This window comes from Pipistrellus kuhlii, unplaced genomic scaffold, assembly GCF_014108245.1.
Source record: "Pipistrellus kuhlii isolate mPipKuh1 unplaced genomic scaffold, mPipKuh1.p scaffold_m20_p_13, whole genome shotgun sequence".
Lineage (NCBI taxonomy): Eukaryota > Metazoa > Chordata > Mammalia > Chiroptera > Vespertilionidae > Pipistrellus > Pipistrellus kuhlii.
The window spans coordinates 20,785,637-20,806,128 of NW_023425438.1; the positions used below are offsets into that span (position 1 = coordinate 20,785,637).

General features: G+C 42.3%; 2 protein-coding genes across 3 annotated transcripts in view; both read left to right on the top strand.

The window, feature by feature from the left end:
• Positions 1-904: 904 nt before the first annotated feature.
• On the top strand, positions 905-15,321 carry EPCAM (epithelial cell adhesion molecule). Its single transcript, XM_036435248.2, has 9 exons — positions 905-1,007; positions 3,142-3,249; positions 3,551-3,791; positions 5,268-5,333; positions 7,157-7,220; positions 9,382-9,483; positions 10,994-11,194; positions 13,441-13,485; positions 14,867-15,321. Exons 1-9 carry the CDS (start codon positions 938-940, stop codon positions 14,906-14,908), a joined length of 939 nt encoding a protein of 312 aa, XP_036291141.1. The 5' UTR covers positions 905-937; the 3' UTR covers positions 14,909-15,321.
• A 3,673-nt stretch (positions 15,322-18,994) lies between these two features.
• The window catches only part of MSH2 (mutS homolog 2), a 46,345-nt gene continuing 44,847 nt past the window's right edge, over positions 18,995-20,492 (top strand). For both annotated transcript variants that reach the window (XM_036435244.2, XM_036435247.2), the window contains exon 1: positions 18,995-19,295. In XM_036435244.2, the coding sequence (XP_036291137.1) occupies positions 19,085-19,295 (211 nt within the window). In that variant the 5' untranslated portion in view covers positions 18,995-19,084. The remainder of the gene's footprint in view (positions 19,296-20,492) is intronic.

Here is a 20,492-nt window from a genome sequence, read left to right on the forward strand (position 1 = left end):
AGACCCTATTTTGATATTGAATTACAATTATTTTAAGACTAATAATGCGTTGTCATTTGAAGTCACTGCAATGAAATAAGTTATTACTCAGTGTTTCTATTTCCCCATGTTTTCAAAAACATTCATCAATATTGTTCTCTAACATTAATCAAACCCGGAGTACTTTCAGCTTCCAGCATTTGGCTCCAGGGGAACAAGTTTTCTTACATCTCCAAGGGCTAAAAAAGGGGAAAGAGCCAGGGAGATTTTTTTTTTCTTCTGGATTCAAAGGAGTACAATTAAACTGGTGGATATAACTCAGTTTGGTGTTTTTTTGTTTTTGTTTTTGTGGTTCGACGGCTCTCCGCTTCTCTTTGCATTCATTTCAGCTCCCAAGTTCCTCTTCCCGGCCGCCTCCCCCTCCCAGGCCCCGTTTCTTCCATGCTCCTGAGCTGTGCTCCCCGACAAAACAAGTCGCATTATTTTCAAACTTCAAACAAATTTCAAACAAAGAAGTCGCATCGTCTTCAAACTCTCTCTGCGGCCGCCCAGGGTCCCCCCCCCAGCCGCAGCCCCCGCCCTCCCCGCTCCCACCGGCCTCGGCGGGAGGACAGGTGGGCGCGGGCGGGGTGCGCACCTGGCGAGGGCGGCGCCCGGGCCCGGCGGGGGGAGGGGAGGGGAGGGGAGCCGCTTCCTCCCCGCCGCCCCCGCTCGCTGGGCGGTGACTCACCGCGGGGACCGGCGGGCAGAGGTGAGCGGCCGCCCGGCGCCGGGGGGCGGGGCCGCCAGGTCCGGCAGGTCCGCCCCGCCCCGCGCCGCCCCGCGCCAGAGTGCGCAGTCCGCCGGCCAGTGCGCGTCGCCCCGGCCCCGGAGCATCCCGCAGGCAGAGGCCTCTTCTCTTCGCGCTCGCGGCCCGGAGACCCCCTCCTCCCGCGCCCTCCTCCTCCGCGCGCGCAGCATGGCGCCCCCCCAGGTCCTCGCGATCGGGCTTCTGCTCGCGACGGCGGCGGTGGCCGCGGCTCAGAAAGGTGGGGAGCGGGATGGGGGGCGGGGGGAGGACTGGCCTGGGCGCAGGGCGGGGTGTGGGTTTGGGGAAGGGGAGCGCTGCCGCGCGTTGCCGGCTGGAGACCGGAGACCGGAGCGCGCGGGCGCGGCGGCGGGTGGGGACGCACAGAGGCGCCCACTCGCGCGGGGGCCGGGAGCAGCCTCGCCGGGCGGCCGTGCCGTCTTCTCTGCGGAGGTGGCCGGGTCCGGGGCGCAGTGGGGGCGGGGGATGGAGGGGGCGCGTCCGGGGGTTCTTCGGACTCGGTGTGTGCGGCGCACTCGGGGTTCTGGAGGGGCCGGGACCGGCAGTCTTGGACGGCGACCGGCCACCCGCCCCTCCCGGATGTGCGGCTTCGGGAGGCCACCTGCGGGGAGGGCACCCTGGCCGCTCCGCACCTGCGGGCGGGAGAGGGTCCTCCTGGACTTTGCAGTGCGTTGTAGGTGTTTTCTTTTCTCTAAGGATCATATTAGTAATGCCAGCTTTAGTGTAGGGAACCCAGAAAAATGAATAACCCTAAAGGGTAAAAAAAAAAAAACCACCCATAATCCCGCCACTTAGAGAGAATCCCATAATTAATAATTGGGTATGTTTTTCTCTTTAACCTTGTTCTAAATGTTGCCTAAATCTAAACACAGTTTTATATCTTGATTTCCCACCATGCATCCAGTTTTACATTTTCTTTAATGTTGGAAAACAGAATAGTCCATATCGTGGAAGGTCACACCATTATCCAAATGTCGGGCGTGTAGTTTGACTTCAGTTTTTCTTACTCTCGGATAAACCTCTTGGCTGTTACCATTTGTAAGATGGTGGGCAGAAGTATGTGGCTATTGGCCAAAGTTTTCTGGGAAGGGTTTTATACCCTCACCAACAGGGCACAGCCTCATTAATTACCCTTTCAGAGTGATGCAGTTTAAACAACTCATGGGTTTCTAGATTCTGTCTGGGGTGAAATACTGAAATCTTAAAATCCCTTTAAAGTGATGATAGCTGCTATAGTCTGTGTTCAGAAAGTGTTCATGATTGGTCTGTTTTAAACTTGACATTGCTCTGACATGAAAAGTGTGCTTTGAGCAGGTATAAGATTTTAACTCTTTGGGGACAGCCACTATACTTTCTCCATTTTTTAATCCTAATATTTAGTTTCGTGTTGATAGGGTATGTAGGTGGTTAGTATTGATTATACGAATTTAAACGGGGCAAACATAAAGCCAACTTGGGCCATGAAGGATCAATATTAAATTTCTTTGGTTTGTCGCACTACTTTTGTTTTTTAATGATTGCACTCTCTTAACTAGAAGAAATTAGGTGGGCTTGCCATTTGAAGTTAACATTTACTTTTGAGATAGTCAAGGATATAACTATTACACTAACGTCAGTAATCAGGATGGGAGCAAAGTTGGGTACCAGGGCCCCTGGCAGGTGGTTCAGTTGTTTGGAGCGTTGTCCTGTCCCATGTCCTGTTTCCTACACCTAAAGGTGGTGAGCAACCAATTGATGTTTCTTTCCCTTATCTATATCGCTCTTCTCCCCCTCCCCCCTTCCTCTTTAGAAAAAAAAAAAAAAAAGTTGGAAAGTTGGGTATGTGTTAGGAAACCCACATACTGAAGTGCTCCCAAATTCAACTGAAAGTATATATTTTTTAAGATACAATATAGCCCAGGTGCTGAATATGTTCCTATTAAATCCCAAAGCAGGAATCTCTTAATAAGAAAATCCAGGTTGAGGGAAGGAGGAAGGAAATGGAATTGTTGATTTTAGAAGACAAGTCGATAGCTGACAGGCAAGGGTTTATCTCAGCATGACAGCGAGGAGGGAAGGAGCTGACCCTGGGACTGTTATAAAGGCCAAGCGAAATAGGATGTTTGGAGGGCTATATTCTTGGTTTAGAAAATCAGAACAGGAATGTGTGCAAATTAGAGCATATATCTATATTATACATACAAATTATGTCAGCCACTCGCAGCTGAAAAGTAAAACATTCAGGACCACTTTGAAAGGCTTTGTGTCCCTGTAACCTGGACACTATGATCACAATGCAATTTAGCAGGGACACCAGAGTTGATAGTTGGGCTCACATTTTAAAGTGGATTTTTTCCTGTTCTTTTTCTTCCTAGACTGTATCTGTGAAAACTACAAACTGACCACAAACTGCTCTGTGAGCATGGATGGTCAGTGCCGGTGTACTTCCATCGGCACACAACATTCCGTCGTCTGCTCAAAATGTGAGTAGAGTATCTTCCAGGCCTTTCAGCTTTATTTGGACGTATATTTTCTTTGATGGATGTGTATTTTGAGTTGGGAAGCCTTTTACCAGCTCAAATCTGACTCATGTTATTTTGTCAGTTCCCTTATTCCTGACAGCGTCTTTATCTTGAGAAAGTGGGGGGGGGGGGCGCGCGCACATGCAAATCTATAATAACCTTTGGCCCTGGGAAGTTAAATTAAAATTCCTTTCCCTTAAAGAATATAACTGCAGTTATTTTTCAGTATGACGTTAAGCTTGTTGTTGTTGTTGTTTTGTAGTGGCTACCAAGTGTTTGGTGATGAAGGCAGAAATGTCTCACTCCAAGTCTGGGAGGAGACCAAAACCCGACGACGCCATTCAGAATAATGACGGGCTCTACGATCCCGAGTGTGACGAGAACGGGCACTTTAAAGCCAAGCAGTGCAATGGCACCACCACCTGCTGGTGTGTGAACACTGCCGGCGTCCGAAGGACGGATAAAGACACCGAGATAACCTGCTCCGAACGAGTGAGGACCTAGTGAGTGGGGTTGCCTGTTCTGTTTGCTTTCGTGCTTTTCAGATTTGTTTAATTAAACTTATTTTTGAATAAGTAATCTCATGATTTAGAATTCAACAGATGGAAGAGGGAGTATAGCGAAAAGTCTCCATCCCGTCTCAAGCCCCTAGTGACCCAGTTTAACTCTATAGAACTGATTCACTAGTTTATTCTACAACCTTCCAGAGATAATTTATAAATTTACTAGCAGTATTTATTTATTTATTTATTTATTTATTTATTTATTTTTTACGGTAGCATATGGAACATAATGTTCCTTTAACATTTTTACTCAATACTGTTCAGTATTTTAAAGTTTGGTTAGTATTAAATGTATATGAATGATTTAAGCTACTTAGGTATTTGCTCACTTATAGTGGTGTTTTTGTTGCTTTGTTATTTTAAAAAATATTTTTCATTGATGTCAGAGAAGAAGGGAGAGGGAGAGAAAATGATGAGAAAAAAATCATTGATCCGCAACCCAGGCATGTGCCCTTGACTGGAATCAAACCTGGGACCCTTTAGTCCACAGGCTGACACTCTGTCCATTGAGCCAAGTCCGCTAGGGCTTGCTTATAGTTTTAAAATGAGATATGGTTGTCTTGAGGATTATGTAATGAAAAAGAACAGAAACACACTCAAGCTACCATAAGTAAAAAAGGTTTTATTGGAAAGAACTAGGAACTGAAAAGGTATCAAGACCAAGATGGTCACTCTCTACATTTCCTTCTCCTGGAGCCTCAAGGTACTCTTGGCGTCTTTCTGTATCTTCACTGGACCTCGGCCCAACATGACCAGCTGAGCCTTGACTTGACACAACCAGAGGCCTGAGAGTTAGTGTTAGAAAGGGTGTTCCCTCCTGGATGAGTTCTTTTTTTTTTTAATACATGCAAGAGTTTATTTAGAAAATCACAGAGGTAGAAATGAGTAGTAGAAGAAGTGGGCTCAGGAAACAAGTTACAGAGGCAAAAGAAAGGCCCTTGGAGCTTAGGAGAAAGAAGCAAGGGGCCGAAACCGGTTTGGCTCAGTGGATAGAGCGTCAGCCTGCGGACTGAAGGGTCCCCGGTTCAATTCCGGTCAAGGGCATGTACCTTGGTTGCAGGCACATCCCCAGAGGGAGGTATGCAAGAGGCAGCTGATCGATGACTCTCTCTCATCGATGTTTCTAACTCTCTATCTCTCTCCCTTCCTCTCTGTAAAAAAAAAAAAAGAAGAAGAAGCAAGGGGAAAAGTGGGGGTGGCCTGGGAGAGAAGGGCGGGGAAAGGTGCTGGGGTGCTCCATAGAGAGAGCCACTGGATGAGTTCTTTATGAAAGATCTGTGAGGGCCAGGGAAAAAATTGAAGGCATATCTACTGCATTAATCCTTTTGCTGTTACCTCTACTTGGTTATTAAGAAAATAATATAATATAAAAGTCTGAATTGTTATATAGTGAATACTGTCTTTTTTATTTTACAGCTGGATCATCATTGAGCTGAGACATAAAACAAGAGAAAAACCTTATAATACTCAAAGTTTGCAGACGTAAGTGCTATTCAGTGCATTGTATTTACATGGCCGATGCTCGGATCTTCCATCCTACATTAGAAAAACTAAAACAAGTCACAATGTTTTTTTCGTATTTCTTAAAAAGATACTATAGTAATACATACTATTTTTAATCTTATTTTGAAATAGATTTGTAAGAAGAGTAAGATTCCTATAGTACTCTTTTCTTAGATTCACCAGTAAACATTTGCCACATTTTTTCTTTATATGTGTATGGGTGTATGCATGTGTGTGTGCTTTGTATATCTATCTAAGCATGTATATTTCCCCACAGAACTATATGAGAGCAAATTATAGACATCATGCCCCCAATGTTGTCCTTTATAACCATTTTTTATCCTCTGATCCAGGACCCAATCTAAGATCATGCATTGCATTTAGTTGTCATGACTGTTTTCTTTTCAATATGAAACACTATTTTGGCCTTTCTTTGTCTTCCATGATCTTGATAATTTTGAAGAGTGTGGGCAAGTTGTTTTTGTTTTGTTTGCAATAAATTTTTAATTTATTGATTTTAGAGAGAAACATTGCTCTGTTCCACTTATTTATGCATTCATTGTTTTGCTTCTTATAAGTGTGCTCTGACCAGGGATTGAAACCACAACTTTTGTGTATCAGGACAATGTTCTGACTAACTCAGCTACTCGGCCAGGGCCTGCTCTTTTAAAAAACTGATTTTTTAGAGAGAGACAGACAGAAACAAGAGACATGGACTGGTTCCTTCCCATAACACCCAACTGGGATCGAACCTGCAACCTGGGTATGTGCCCTGACTAGGAATCAGTATGCATTTAATACTGAGATCCTTCAGTAAGCATTTAATACTGAGACTCACACTGGCTACGGCTAGGCAACTTGTTTTATAGAATGTCCCTCAAATTTTGTTTTTCTGATGTTTCCTCCTAATTTAGTACAAGTTATACTTTTCATCCCCTTGGTTTATCACCAGCATCTATAAAACCAGTCTTAGAAAGGACATGAGATCACCTTGATCCTGTACTGATGTGATGGTGTTAACTGTGGTGAAGATTGTATCGCCAGGTTTCTCCACTGTAGAGTTACCATTTTCTTCTTTTTAATTAACAAATATAATCTGTGGGCAAGCTCTGGCTGGGTAACTCACTCGATTAGAGCATCTCAAGAACGCCAAGGTTGCAGGCTCTGTCCCTGGTCAGGGCACATATAAAAAGCAACCAATGAATACATAAATAAATGGCACAACAAATTAATATTTCTCTCTCCCTTCCCCTCTCTCTAAAATCAGTAAATAAAGAATTTAAAGACTAAATAAGTATAATCTGTGGGCAGATACTTGATACCCTGTTTTTAATCAAAGTAGAATTCATTAGTTTAGCATCAGTGGATGATTCTACCTGAATCAGTTATCTTGATATTTGCAAAATGGCATAAAATTTCCAAGTTTGGTTATTGACAACTCCAGACCTTGAGCTATCTGCTTTGTTAAAAATTAGTGCTTTAGGTGAAACCGGTTTGGCTCGGTGGTAGAGCGTCGGTCTGCGGACTGAAAGGTCCCAGGTTCGATTCCGGTCAGGGCCATGTATGTTGGTTGCGGGGACATCCCCAGTAGGGGGTGTGCAGGAGGCAGCTGGTCGATGTTTCTCTCTCATCGACGTTTCTAGCTCTCTATCTCTCTCCCTTCCTCTCTGTAAAAAAATCAATAAAATATATATATTTTTAAAAATTAGTGCTTTAAAAAATAATGAATTAAAATGTCTAAAATATTTTTTAATGTGTAGGACAACCATTTTTTAAAGAACGTGATTTTTTATTATTTACAGTGCGCTCACGGAGGTAATCACAACTCGTTATCAACTGGATCCAAAATATATTGGAAATATTGTGGTAAGTTTTGTTTTTTGTTCTTTTAGCAAATGAGCTTAAACAGAAAGTTGGTGAAGCAGCGTGGTTTGGATCTGATTTTTGGTGGTGATTAAATTGCATTTGAGTAACAGTTTCAGCTCTGGGAACTTCATAAAGCAAATTGCCTGTTTTATTTTTCTTTTATAGCCTTTGAAAACCTCAATTTACCCTTAAAGCAAATGTTGTATCTCTTAGTATCCCAAACACATACCAGTCTTCTTGCCCTAAGAAACGGCTCTCTGTGATTGCTGTTAGCACACATTTGCTTTTGAGTACCTAGCTCCCATCTCCTCTCGTTTCAGGAGCTAGTCCTAACCAGGTAGCTCTTCCTTAACTTTTTCAACTCTGGCTGAAAATGCTTTAATTGTGATGAAACTCTTTTAAAGCAGTCTTCGTTTACTATTGTTCCTCTAGATTAAAATTTATGTTATTCTTATTTTTAAAATAGATATATTGATTTCGGAGAGGGAGAGGGAGAGAGAGAAACATCAACGATGAGAGAGAATCATTGGTCAGCTGCCTCCTGCACACCCCACACGGGAATGAGCCTGCAACCCAGGCATATGCCCAACTGGAAATTGCACCATGACTTTCTGGTTCATAGGTTGACACTCAACCACTGAGTCACACTTGCCTGGCAAAATTTATGTCATTTTTAAAAAAATTATTTTTTTATTGATATCAGAGAGGGAGAGAGACAGAGAGAAAGAGAGAGAGAAGCATCAAGGATAAGAGAATCATTGATTGGCACTCCCCCTACTGGGGATTGAGTACGCAACCTGGGCGTATGCCCTTGACCAGAATTGAACCTGGGACCCTTCAGTACGCAGGCCGATGCCCTATCCACTGAGCCAAACTGTCTAGGGTTTATGTCATTTTTAAAAAGAGACACTTGCTTTTAGTGGAGCCCATCCCCCAGAAGCATACTAAAAACAGGTACGAGGAAGGTCCAATTTTGAGTCCTCAAATGCCTAAAAATATTGTTAGATTATTCTTATAATCGATTGATAATTTGACTTAGTATAGAATTCAAAGTTACAATTTTTCTTAGACGTTTGAAGGTATTTCTCCAATATCGTACAGCTCCAGTGTTGATATTGAAAAGTCCATTTAGTTCCAATCCTTTGTTCATGATTCATCCTCACCCTCACAAATTTTCTCTTCTCTCTTATGCTGTTATTTTTTGAATCTTGGATTTTTTCACCCTTTCCCTTCTATTGTCAAATATTCTATACTTGAGAGCTTTCTATGTCTTTGTCTTCCAAGCCTCCTGTTGCATTTTAATTTTTATTGTATTTTCTATTTACAAAAGATTGTCTCAACCTCCAACTGCTCCTCCCTTTCTATTTTTGCTTCATAGATACAATGACCTCCCCCCCCCAAACAATTTTTTCTTTTTCCTTCATTTTCACTATTCTATGCTTTCTTTCCTCTTTTCCCCTCTCTTCCCCCCATCCCCCTGGTATTTTGGTCTTTTTCATATTAAAGACTTTCTTCAAAAATAAATGACTTTTTGGAAGAAATATGCTTTTTTGCTTCCTAAAAGCAGAATGTGGTAAATACATACTGCATTTTGGATTGTGCTTCGTTAACATTTTAATTTTAAAGTACTTCTAGCCAAATATGGTACCTTAATATTTTATTCTAAAATATTTTCAAGAGAAGAAAATTTTCTTTTGATAAGAAAACATGATTGCAATTATTGTTTGCATTGCTGTCTTAGTTCCCTTGGGTAAATTTAAAGACCTCCCAAAGATTTTTTATTTTTCCAAAAATTTTTTTTAAAATAAATTTTATTGATTTTTTTACAGAGAGGAAAGGAGAGAGATAGAGAGTCAGAAACATCGATGAGAGAGAGTCATCGATCAGCTGCCTCTTGCACCCCCCCCACTGGGGATGTGCCCGCAACCAAGGTACATGCCCTTGACCGGAATCTATCCATTGAGCCAAACTGGTCTCGGCTATTTTTCCAAAAATTTTTAAAATTCTTAGTGATAAACTCATTTTTCTACTAGTGAAAAGGAGCACTGATACCTGTAGATTATAGAAAATAAAATAGTAAATATTCTCATTATTGAATAATGATATATTCATGATTTTGGTTATGTTAATAATAATTTGTGTTTTTCAATTTCCTCCCTAGTATGAGAAAGATCTGATCACTATTGATCTAGTGCAGAATTCTACTCAGAAAACTCAGTATGACGTGGACATAGCTGATGTGGCTTATTATTTTGAAAAAGATGTGAGTATAATCTTCCTCATTGTATTCCTTTGTATAGAAATGTAATGATGTTTGTCATGCCTCAGCGGATTCAAGATCTTTCATCATCTGCCTCTCCACATACAGACCAACCTTATTTCTGTTCTAGTGATTCTTGTGCTGCCATTAATATCACTCTTATCACCTTTCTTGTTTGTTTGTATATTTATGCCTTTTTATCAAATTGTTCTACCTAGAATATCTCCATGTAATTATTTTTATTTTTATTTTATTTTATTTTATTTATTTTTATTTATTTTTCTTCTTTCTTCACGTAATTCTTATCTATTACCTCGGGTTGGTAGTTGCTTAGTTTGTGTGTATAGTCTTTTCCTATTATTTTCGTAAATATGGTTATGTGAGAAATGCTGTGTAGCTGATATGACAAAATAGTTTGTTTAAGCTTTATATATTTTTAAAAATATTTTTTAATGATTTCAGAGAGGAAAGAGAGATAGAAACATCAATGATGAGAGAGAATCATTGATCAGCTGCATCTTGCATGCTCCTTTCCCTACCGCCTCCCCAGGGATCAAGCCCGCAACCTGGGCATGTGTCCTAACCGGGAATTGAACTGGCGACCTCTTGATTTATGTGTTGACACAAAACCACTGAGCCACACCAACTGGGCACTTTATATATTATAATATGCTATTTTTATTTTCTTATGAAATCTGGAATTTGCTTCAAAATAATTTGATCTGAAGAAGGCGGGGGGTGGAGGAGGAAGATAGAAGGAAGAATGAGTAAAATAAGATTGACCTTGTGTTTTTATTTGTTGAATCTGGTGATAGGTACATGGGACTTCATTATAGTATTCTTTAAAAAAAAAATATATATATATTTTATTGATTTTCCACAGAGAGAAAGGGAGAGGGATAGAGAGCTAGAAATGTCAATGAGAGAGAAACATTGACCAGCTGCCTCCTGCACACCCCCCACTGGGGATGTGCCCACAACCAAGGTACATGCCCTTGACCGGAACTGAACCTGGGACCCTTCAGTCCACAGACCGATGCTCTATCCACTGAGCCAAACGGATTTTGGCCATTATAGTATTCTTTCTACTTTTGTATATGTTTGGAAATTCCCCATGTTTAATGATCTTTTTTAAGTTTCAGTGTATGAGACTGTTACCATTGGAACCATAAAGATTCTTGGCAACAATTCTTTTATTTTGTTGATTTTAGAGAGAGAGAGAGAGAGAGAGAGGGAAGGAGAGGGAGAGAGAAATAGATGCATTGATAAAAAAAAAAACATCAACATCAATTGGCTGCCTTCTGCATGTCCCTGCTGAGGATTGAGCCTGCAACCCAGGCATGTGCCCTGACTGGGAATCAAACTGGTGACCTTTTGGTGTATGGGTTGACGCTCAATCTCTGAGCCACACCGGCTGGGCGGCAACAGGTTTTTTTTGTTTATAATGGACATGTGATTCACGTGGCCAGGTTTTAAAATATGCTTTAAATTGCTTTTCTCCTTCTCTATATAGGTTAAAGATGAATCCTTGTTCTATTCCAAGAGAATGGACCTGAGAATAGACGGGGAACAGCTGGATCTGGATCCTGGTCGAACTGCCATTTACTATGTTGATGAAAAACCACCTGAGTTTTCAATGCAGGGCCTAAAAGCTGGTATTATTGCCGTCATCGTGGTTGTGGCTATAGCACTCATTGCTGGAATCGTCGTTCTGGTGAGTAAAGTTTTATTTAAGGTTGTATTCTTTCAAGGAAAGGTGACAATATCAAAAGGCTTATTACATCCATGTTCCAAAATGATATAAATGAAATGGAAATCTTTTTCTTCTTCTTAATAATTCTCTATAGTGAGAGAATCTATTGCATTTCTGGTCTCTTTTTTTTTTTTTACTAAAAAATCACCTTATGAAGCAAGGAAGGATACTAATTATTAGAAAAGTTTGTAGCTGTGCACCTCACAGGTCAGTTAGGTTGCTGTCAAGCAGCAAATGTCCTTCAGTTCTCGCTGCAAGCAGTTCAACACTCCTGCTGGGATTAGCGCAATACACCTGCCCTTCCAGCCGTTCAGTGAGATGAAATGACGCGACACAGATTCAGGTTAGCATAGCAAGAAGTTAAAAGTGGTAAACGTGAAGCAAAGTGAATTTATCAGTGCTTCCAAAGAAGGATGTGTCGCGCAAAGGAGCAGGTTTATTCTAGAAATGTACGGGTGCTTCAGCTTCAGGGAATCGTACCAACATAAAGAATTCAGAAATGGATTTGAAGGTCCATGGGGATTTACATTGTCCGTTCAATGGGATTGTCACACTTGGTACTCTGCCTGGAAGAAAACAGAAGTTGCGTTTTAGTTACACCCCAGCAGGGCCAACCACCTTGTCCAGCTGTGTGATTGGCAAAGCGCCTGTGAGAGGAGTCAGGCGGTGCATGTTGAAATAACCTGTGGTAGAGAAAACCAAGTAAGAGAAGAAATCTGGAATCTGTGAGGGAGAAGATATATATTTGACATAATTGAAATTAACATCTGTATGGCAAAGAGACTGTAAAGTAGAACATAATGCCCTAGCTGGTTTGGCTCAGTGGGTAGAGCGTCGGCCTGCAGATGGAAGGGTCCAGAGTTCAATTCCAGTCAAGGGCACAGGGCTGGGTTGTGGGCTTGGTCTCCAGTAGGGGGCATGCAGGAGGCAGCTGATCAGTGATTCTCATCATTAATGTTTTTATCTCTTTCTCTCACACTCTCTGTCTCTCTCTCTGCCTTTCTCTCTGAAATCAATAAAAATATATATTAAGGGAAAATATCAATGATAGGCTGGGGGAAATATTTACCATACACAATTTTAAAAAAAGTATTATGCATAATGTATATAGAGCTCTTACAAATTGATGAGGAAACTAAAGAAGGAATGGCAGCAGGTATTGATAGACAATTTTCAGAAGAGGAATTACAGATGGCAAAAATAAACACATGAAAGATTAGTCATAGAAATCATTGGATTTTCCTGTGTAAGTGAAAGCATGAGTACATAAGGAAGCATGGTCAGATTATATGTTGCAGTGTTGCTTGTAAAGGTCAATCTGCAAACAACCCAAACATAGTATATCCATGCCATGGAATAAAGTGGCTCTGGAAAAGAATGAGTTCAATCTATAGCTTTTGATTTGGTAGGGTTTCTATGACAATACAGGCTGTGCAAAAATATTGCATGATTCCATAGTTTATGTCTGTATTAGGGTGGAACAGTCTGGAAGAATGCACATCGGACTTTTACATTGAATTAAAGATGATTCATTATTTCTTTTTAAAATATATTTTTATTGATTTCAGAGAGGAAGGGAGTAAGAGAGAGAGAGAAATATCAGTGATGAGAGAGAATGGTTGATCTGCCTCCTGCACGCCCCCCCACTAGGGACGAAGTTCACAAACACCCAGGCATGTCCCTGACCAGGAACCTAACTGTGACCTTCTGGTTCATAGGTTGATGCTCAACCACTGAGCCATATTGGTCGGACTGTTTTTATTGATTTTTGAGAGAGAGAAAGAGAAAGAGAGAGAAAGAAATAGGTTGCCTCCCACGTGCACCGCACTCTGAGCAGGCATCATTTAAGGCATGGGACCATGTTCAAGCAACTGAGCCACACTGGTCAATGCTTCAACCTTTTTCATCTCATGGCACACATAAACTAATGACTAAAATTCTGCAGCACACCAAAAAATATATTTTTTGCTGATCTTAAAAAAAGAAGGTATAATTTTTATTCATTTACACTGGATAGCTGTTGTGCTGGCCGTTGTCATTTTTTTGTTTGACAATCTAAGGGAAAAGAGGTCAGTGCCCCTGAGTAAGTAGTCAGGTATTGTATGTTTTTAAAATTCTTGTGGCACACTGGTTAAAAATTGCTGATTTAGACCAACCTTTTGTTTGGGTAGCAATCCTAAAATTGTAATAATTTTTCTTTCATTCAGATTATTTCCAGAAAGAAAAGAACGTCAAAGTATGAGAAGGCTGAGGTAAATGGATTACTTAATAAAAAGATCTTTGTTTAATCTTTTATTCCTAATAATCTCTATATCTTCCTAGACACTGGCAGGTTTCAATTACACTGGAGTCCTTTTGTAATATTGTCCATAGAGTCAAAGGAGCAGTCTTACAATGCTCCCTTACCTACATTTTTTTTGCTCAAGTTTCATGGCAGATTAATTTGTAGTGAATTCTGTCTCATATAATAATGGGATAGGAAGCCTGTATTACATATATATATATTTTACAAAGTGTTAATGTTTAGTGGAATCTTTCAGAAGCATATCCTAGTGGATTCATTTTAGAGAAACTCAGTATGACTACCTGATTTATTGTCTTTATGCTAGTGAAATTATTAATTATCATTAAAAATGAACTTAATTTATGTCCTGCTTAATTTGTTGTGTACTTACTAGTCATTAGTGTGAAATCTAAGCGTGAATTGCTAGTGTGTTTCAGTCACTTGGAATTTGATATGAATACACTTGTTCTTAAATCCATCAATAACGTTTTCAGTATACCCACCAATTTTTGTATATTTATGTACTTTTATAAGTGTATATGTGCTATTTACTGATATTTTTCCAAATAATATAGAAATGTAAAAGAATATTGAAAAAAAATCTAATAATGGAACTAGAAAGTTTTACCATTTTCTTCCCGTACCATAATCATCTGGCTTACCTGGTTTGGTGACCACTGGTCTAGAGGACTATCCCTAAACTGAATCATACCAGAAATTCAGAATGACAACATAGTGTTGTGGTTAAGAACAATATAGTCCTGGGTTTAAACCTCTCATTAGCTGGACAAATTAACTTCTTTAATCCTCCATGTTTCCTTATATATAAAGTGAGATAATAGCTCAGACTCATGAGGATTAAACAAAGTAATCCATGCACAGTTTTGGTCTCAGGCTTGCCACAGGGCAAAATGTTTGTCAGGTGTACTTGTAACCATGTCTCATTTCTGCCTATAACTAAGTGTGTAGTCTGGGACGAGCTACGTAATTCTGAGCTTCAATGTCCTCACCCATAAAATAAAAGATTGATAATAGAAAATGAATTTGTTCTTCCTAGATGTAAAAAATGGTATACATGAAAAAAAAAAATCTTATTCATTCTTAAAGACATTAGCTTACCTGCTACTTTCCCCGTCACTTTGGCCATCTTCGCTCTCTAAACAGCAGTTTGAATCATGTACCCAGTGTGTGCTTCCTTGTATGATAGCTTTCTTTTTTAAAATTTAAATGTGTCTCATAAATGTGGAAGAGAAGCATCTTGCTTTCTCTTGGTTTTGTTTTAACTTTTCAGAAAGAACAAAAGATTGGGAAATTATTTTAATTTTTTTTTCTCTTTTTGTCCATTGCAGATAAAGGAGATGGGTGAGATGCATAGGGAACTCCACGGATAACTGCTGTAATTTGAAAAGTAACTCGAAGAAGGGAAATTAGCAGATGGACTCAGATTACAAATGTATGAGCATGGGACAGAGAAATCTTTGCAGACTATTTTATTAGTTAACATATATTTGTAATAGTGAAACCTGTACTCAAAATATAAGAGCTTGAAATTGACTTTACCAATCTTAAAAACTGACCACAAATGTCATGCATATACAGTTCTGATAGTCCCGGACCTTGGGCTGCATAGTTAAAATTATTTATACACAACAGTGAAGACTGTGCATTAAATATGCTTCCACAGTAGAGTTTGAATGACTCCTGACTCATCCATTTGTGATTGAAAGCTGTCTATTTACTTTTGAGTCTTGTACATAAAAACCTTTTTTTTTATGAACTACAAAATAAACATTTTAAAACTGAATTCTAACTTTGTTTGAATCATATAGAATCAAATTTCCGAGTATATACCTAGGAAAAAATTAAAAATACTATGAAAATAAGATTAAAGAAAATGTAAAAAGTATATTTAAGCATGATTTTTATCCCATCAGTAGTAGGTAGAATTCTACATGGTCCCCGAGATTTCTTACCCTGTATGTATATGTCCTATATATATCATTCCCAATATTAAATTACGTTATATGGTAAAGGTGAAGGGATTTTGTAGATGTAATTAAAGAACCCTAATCAGTTGACTGAATTTAAAGGGCAGTTACTGTGGGTGGGCCTGACTTAATCATGAGATCCTTTTAAAAGAATGTCTAAAGTGAACAGCAATAGCAGTGGTGCTCTCCTGTTAGCCTTAAAGCAAACTGCCATATTGTAGAGAGGGTCACCTGTCAGGAAATGCCCAGCAGACTCTAGGGGCTGAGGCCTCAATCTCAGAGCCGTAGGAACTGAATCCTGCCAAAAACCAGTGAGCTTGGAAGAGACTCCAGCTCCAAATGATATCATAGCCCTGGCTGACATCTTCAGCAATCTTAAGACCCCAAGAAAAGGACCCCGTTATGCTATGCCTGGACTCCTTACCCATGGAAACAGATAAATGCTTATTGTTTTACGATGCTAACTATGGTCGTTTGTTATATAATGATAGAAATGGACATAGTAGAAAGGAACAACTTGAAAGACAATAGGAATAGCAGATATTGGGTACAGCCACTACCTTAGGGCTGAGGTAGTGCAGCATCCAAGGAAGAGACCTTTTAACTGCCCCTAAACCCCATACATACCCTGGGCCCCCGAGTTCGAGGGAGAGGCAAAAAGGTGGCTGCAGTATGGCACTGGCATCACTGGAAAGTCAGTCTTGTGAAACTTGATGAAAATCTTCCCTCTAGGACAGGAGTCATCAAACTACAGCCTACAGGCTGGCTCATCACCAGTTTTTATACAGCCCAGAAACTAGAATTGATTTTTGCATTTTTAAATGGTTAAGGGAAAAAGAATATATTGTGATATGTGAAAATTAGATGAAATAAAAATCTCAGTGTCCATAAATAAAGTTTTATTGTTTACATAAGGTGTGTGGCTTTTTCAAACTACAGTGGTAGAGTTGAGCAGTTGTGACAGAACCTATCGATGGGGTCTGTCCTTTATAGAAAAAGTTGGCTGAACCGGGCTCTAGGGTGCTGGGGAAAGCTCTTCATAGGAAGATGTCTCACCAGACACAAAGCCACTCCATAAAGCTACCTTTTATAGTTGGGGTGTGAGGCAGGTTCTCAGAAGCTGCTGGAGGACCACATTGTGCTGGAGAAGGCACCCATGCTCTAAGAGCCAGATGAAGTCCTGGGCCTGCAGGAGCTGGGCAACGGGGAAGCCAACAGTGCTGCAAGGGGACTACACTCTCCCCTTGCAGTGTCTCTCCAGCGCCCTCTGCTGACGAAGCTTCAGATCCATTTTCACAGAGCAGGCAAAAGGTGAATTTGGAACTGAGTGGCACCCTCTAACCTAGGGGTGTCGAACTCAATCAGAGAAGGGGCCAAAATCTAAAATCCAGCCTAAATCGCGGGCCGAATGGTTTACTGAACAGTCATAAACTGTCATTGTGATGGAAACGCAGCGGAGTGCAGTGATGACAGCGCTGTGCGGGCCACGTTGCAAGGCCTGGCGGGACGGATTTGGCCCGCGGGCCTTGTGTTTGACACATGTGCGTCTAACCCAATGCCCTCTAGTTTCAGTCTGATCTCTAAAAAGCTACTCTTGGCTAAGCTCAACACTGACCTGCAAATTACCAATGGCCTTTTTACCCCCAGTGTTTCATAATTTGATCTCTCCACAGCGTATCACCATGTTGACTGCTCCATGTCCTACCCCAGTATGTTGCTTACACATTTTCTCTGGCTTCATGGGCCTTAGTCTCCTGTGGTTGTTTTCCTCTTCCACTGACTCTGAAATACTGATGTTCTCAGGATTTATCTTTACTTCTATTTTTCCTCTTTTTTTCTTCCTGGAGGATTTCAGCCATTCCCTTGTCTTAGATCATAGAGTTTGGGTGAGAGGAGGGAGAAAGGCTGGAATTAGCATTGCTGGATAGTCAACAAATGATCCAAACTTTGCCGGCTTCCTGCCTCAAAAGGTATTTTAGCCGGGACCGGTTTGGCTCAGTGGATAGAGCGTCGGCCTGCAGACTGAAAGGTCCCGGGCTCGATTCTGGTCAAGGGCATGTACCTTGGTTGTGGGCGCATTCTCCAGTAGGGGGTGTGCAAGAGGCAGCTGATCGATGACTCTCTCTCATCGATGTTTCTAACTCTCTATCCCTCTCTCTTCCTCTCTGTGAAAAATCAATAAAATATATATTAAAAAAAAAAAAAGCAACAACTGTTGTTCTTTAAAAAAAAAAAAAAAAAGGTATTTTAATGTGAGTGAATGGTTTTTAAACTGAGTTGATTATCAGGCAAACCTAGGGAGCTTTTTAAGAAATCCCAAGACCCCACCTTCAGAAATTCCAACCCATTATATGTGGGTGGAACCTGGGAATTGGTTTGGAAACACCCCCCCCCCCCCCCCCCACTGGTCATTCTATTCGCTTAATCAGGGTTTGGGGCAGCTTCCTAGGCTTTCTTGGCAGAAGGGAAGCCGAACTGGAGAGTGTAATCTGATCAACATTTTAAAAAAAATTTCAACCCCACTTCCCCATCTTTTTTTTTTTTTAACTAAATGCTTATCTTCTAACGTTTATTTACTGTATTATCTAAAGCCATTCACTAGAATTAAGCACAAAGGCACTGTTTATTTATTTATTTATTTATTTTTACAAGTAATCATTAGATCCTAGAAGAGTCTGGTATAGAAACATTTTCAAATTAATGAATCAACCAAGGAGTGAACTAAACGACTACTGTGAAGCAATAAGAAGGCTGTGGAGAGTAAACCTGTAATCTTTTTATTATTTATTGATTTTAGAGAAAGTCAGGGAGGAAGAGAGAAACATCCATTTTTGTTGTTCCACTTAAGTTTTGCATTCATTGGTTGCCTCTTGGGGATCAAACCCTCAACCTTGGCATATGGGGGGGGGGAGGGGCGATCTAAACTACTGAGCTACCTATCAGGCCAGGGCTTTAGATTTGTAATCTTGATGTTGGCAGTTTACTTAAAAAAAGAAAAGGGAGGCAGTTGGGGGAGAAGGAAGCAAGTTTTAAAAAACTGGGAATGAAAAAAACAAAACAAACAAACAAACAAACAAAAAAAACTACTGGGAATGGAGAAGACCCGTTTTTCCTTGTTTTCAAGTTTCTTTCTGGTTCCACTTCCATGCTTTCGGGTACGTAAAAAAACGCAAAGCCTACCAGTACATCCCACCTAATGGCTCTCCCTGGCTGCCGCCCATCCCCTGAGATCTCAACCCTTCGAATCGAAAAAAACAAAAAAAAACACAACAAAAAAAACAAAAAACAAAAAAAACAGGGAGAACAAAACTATCTTCAGGATGGTTGCGCAGGCGACCTAGGCTCACGCAGGCGCAGTAGGCAGTCACCTGCGTGCGCGCGGGAAGCTGGGCAGCGTCCGCTTGTGATTGGCTGCGGCAGCAGGCTCCCACCCACCGAGGCGCAGCGCCGGATGCTGATTGGTCGGGCTGCAGAGGCCGGACGCCGCGCGGGGGCGAGAGGGAGGGGAGGCGGGAAACCGCTCAGGGGGTGTGGGGTCGCGCCGTTCCTCCGCCGGGCTGTGTGCGGAGAGCTTCCGACATGGCGGTGCAGCCGCGGGAGACGCTGCAGCTGGAGAGCGTGGCCGAGTACGCCTTCGTGCGCTTCTTCCAGGGCATGCCGGAGAAGCCGAGCACCACGGTGCGCCTCTTCGACCGCGGCGACTTCTACACGGCGCACCGGGAGGATGCGCTGCTGGCCGCCCGCGAGGTGTTCAAGACGCAGGGGGTGATCAAGTACATCGGGCCGGCAGGTGAGGGCTCGGGGAGCCGAGGCCGCAGGGAGCCTGCGGAGGGGGCTCTTGCCAGGCAGCGGGCTCGGGCGAGGAGGGCCCCGGGTTGGGGAGGTGGGTGCCCCGTGCAAAATTGCCCTTCCTCCGTCTCCACCCCACACCCCCCCCCCCTCCGGCCAGGTGGGGCGCCCCGCCCCGAGCCTGTTCCTCTGCAACCGCCCCAAAGCCGAACTTGTAACGAACCACGCAGGGAGCGTTTTGATTGTTCCGTTTAACAGCATTCGTGTGGGTCTGTGACCTCCGTTCGCACCTAGGTCCTGTGTCTGACTCACCATCAGCATCGCCAAGTCTCTTATTATTTATATAAACTCTGGTTCAGACGTGGGATTAGAGGAGAAGCGGGTTTGGGAGACCGTTTTCTGCCAGCCTCGATTTTTTAAAAATATATATTTTATTGATTTTTTTTTTTTTTTTTACAGAGAGGAAGGGAGAGAGAGGGATAGAGAGCCAGAAACATCGATGAGAGAGAAACATCGACCAGTCGCCTCCTGCACATCCCCCACCGGGGATGTGCCCGCAACCAATGTACGTGCCCTTCACCGGAATCGAACCCGGGACTTCCCAGTCCCCAGGCCGGCGCTCCATCTACTAAACCAAACGGGCCCCGGCTGCCAGCCTCGTTTTGCTCCCACTCGGCTTGTACCCCCGGGGCAGCGCAGGGACCATCACGAAGGGCTCTTGGGAAGCCATGCTGCCCAATGGTCAGGACAGTACTGTGTCTGGAGCCAGATGACCTGGGTGCAGGTTGCCGCTCCTCCATGTATATTAACTGTGTCCTTGGGCCTGTAATGCCAGCTTGTGCCTCAGCTCAGCATCCAGGGCCCTCTTCAACTCCGCCCCATCCACCTCCCCAGCATCATTTCTCCCCGGAAAGCCACAAACTTCCCACTCCGAGTGGGCTAGGTGTTCTGTACGTTTCATGTGGATCTCTTTCCTCCCTGGCTCCATGGTAATAGCGGAAAGAGCGCCCTGGGCGGGAGTAAGGAGCTGTGGGTTTCTCCTCTTGCTGCTGCCACATGCAGAGTGGATGTTACTGACAGATTCATTAGGTGGGGGTTTCTTGAGGGCTTGGCGTGTCAGCCAGGGTTGTGGACACCAGGAGCACACAGATGAACAGGCAATATCCCTGCCTTCACAGAGCTCACTCCTAGTGGAGAG

What these genes read in the sequence shown, in the direction of transcription:
- EPCAM (XM_036435248.2), top strand. Translation starts at nt 938, where the DNA reads ATGGCGCCCCCCCAGGTCCTCGCGATCGGGCTTCTGCTCGCGACGGCG. An exon ending in TCCGAACGAGTGAGGACCTA is followed by an intron (nt 3,792 to 5,267) that starts GTGAGTGGGGTT and finishes TTTATTTTACAG; the next exon opens with CTGGATCATCATTGAGCTGA. An exon ending in CTTATTATTTTGAAAAAGAT is followed by an intron (nt 9,484 to 10,993) that starts GTGAGTATAATC and finishes TTCTCTATATAG; the next exon opens with GTTAAAGATGAATCCTTGTT.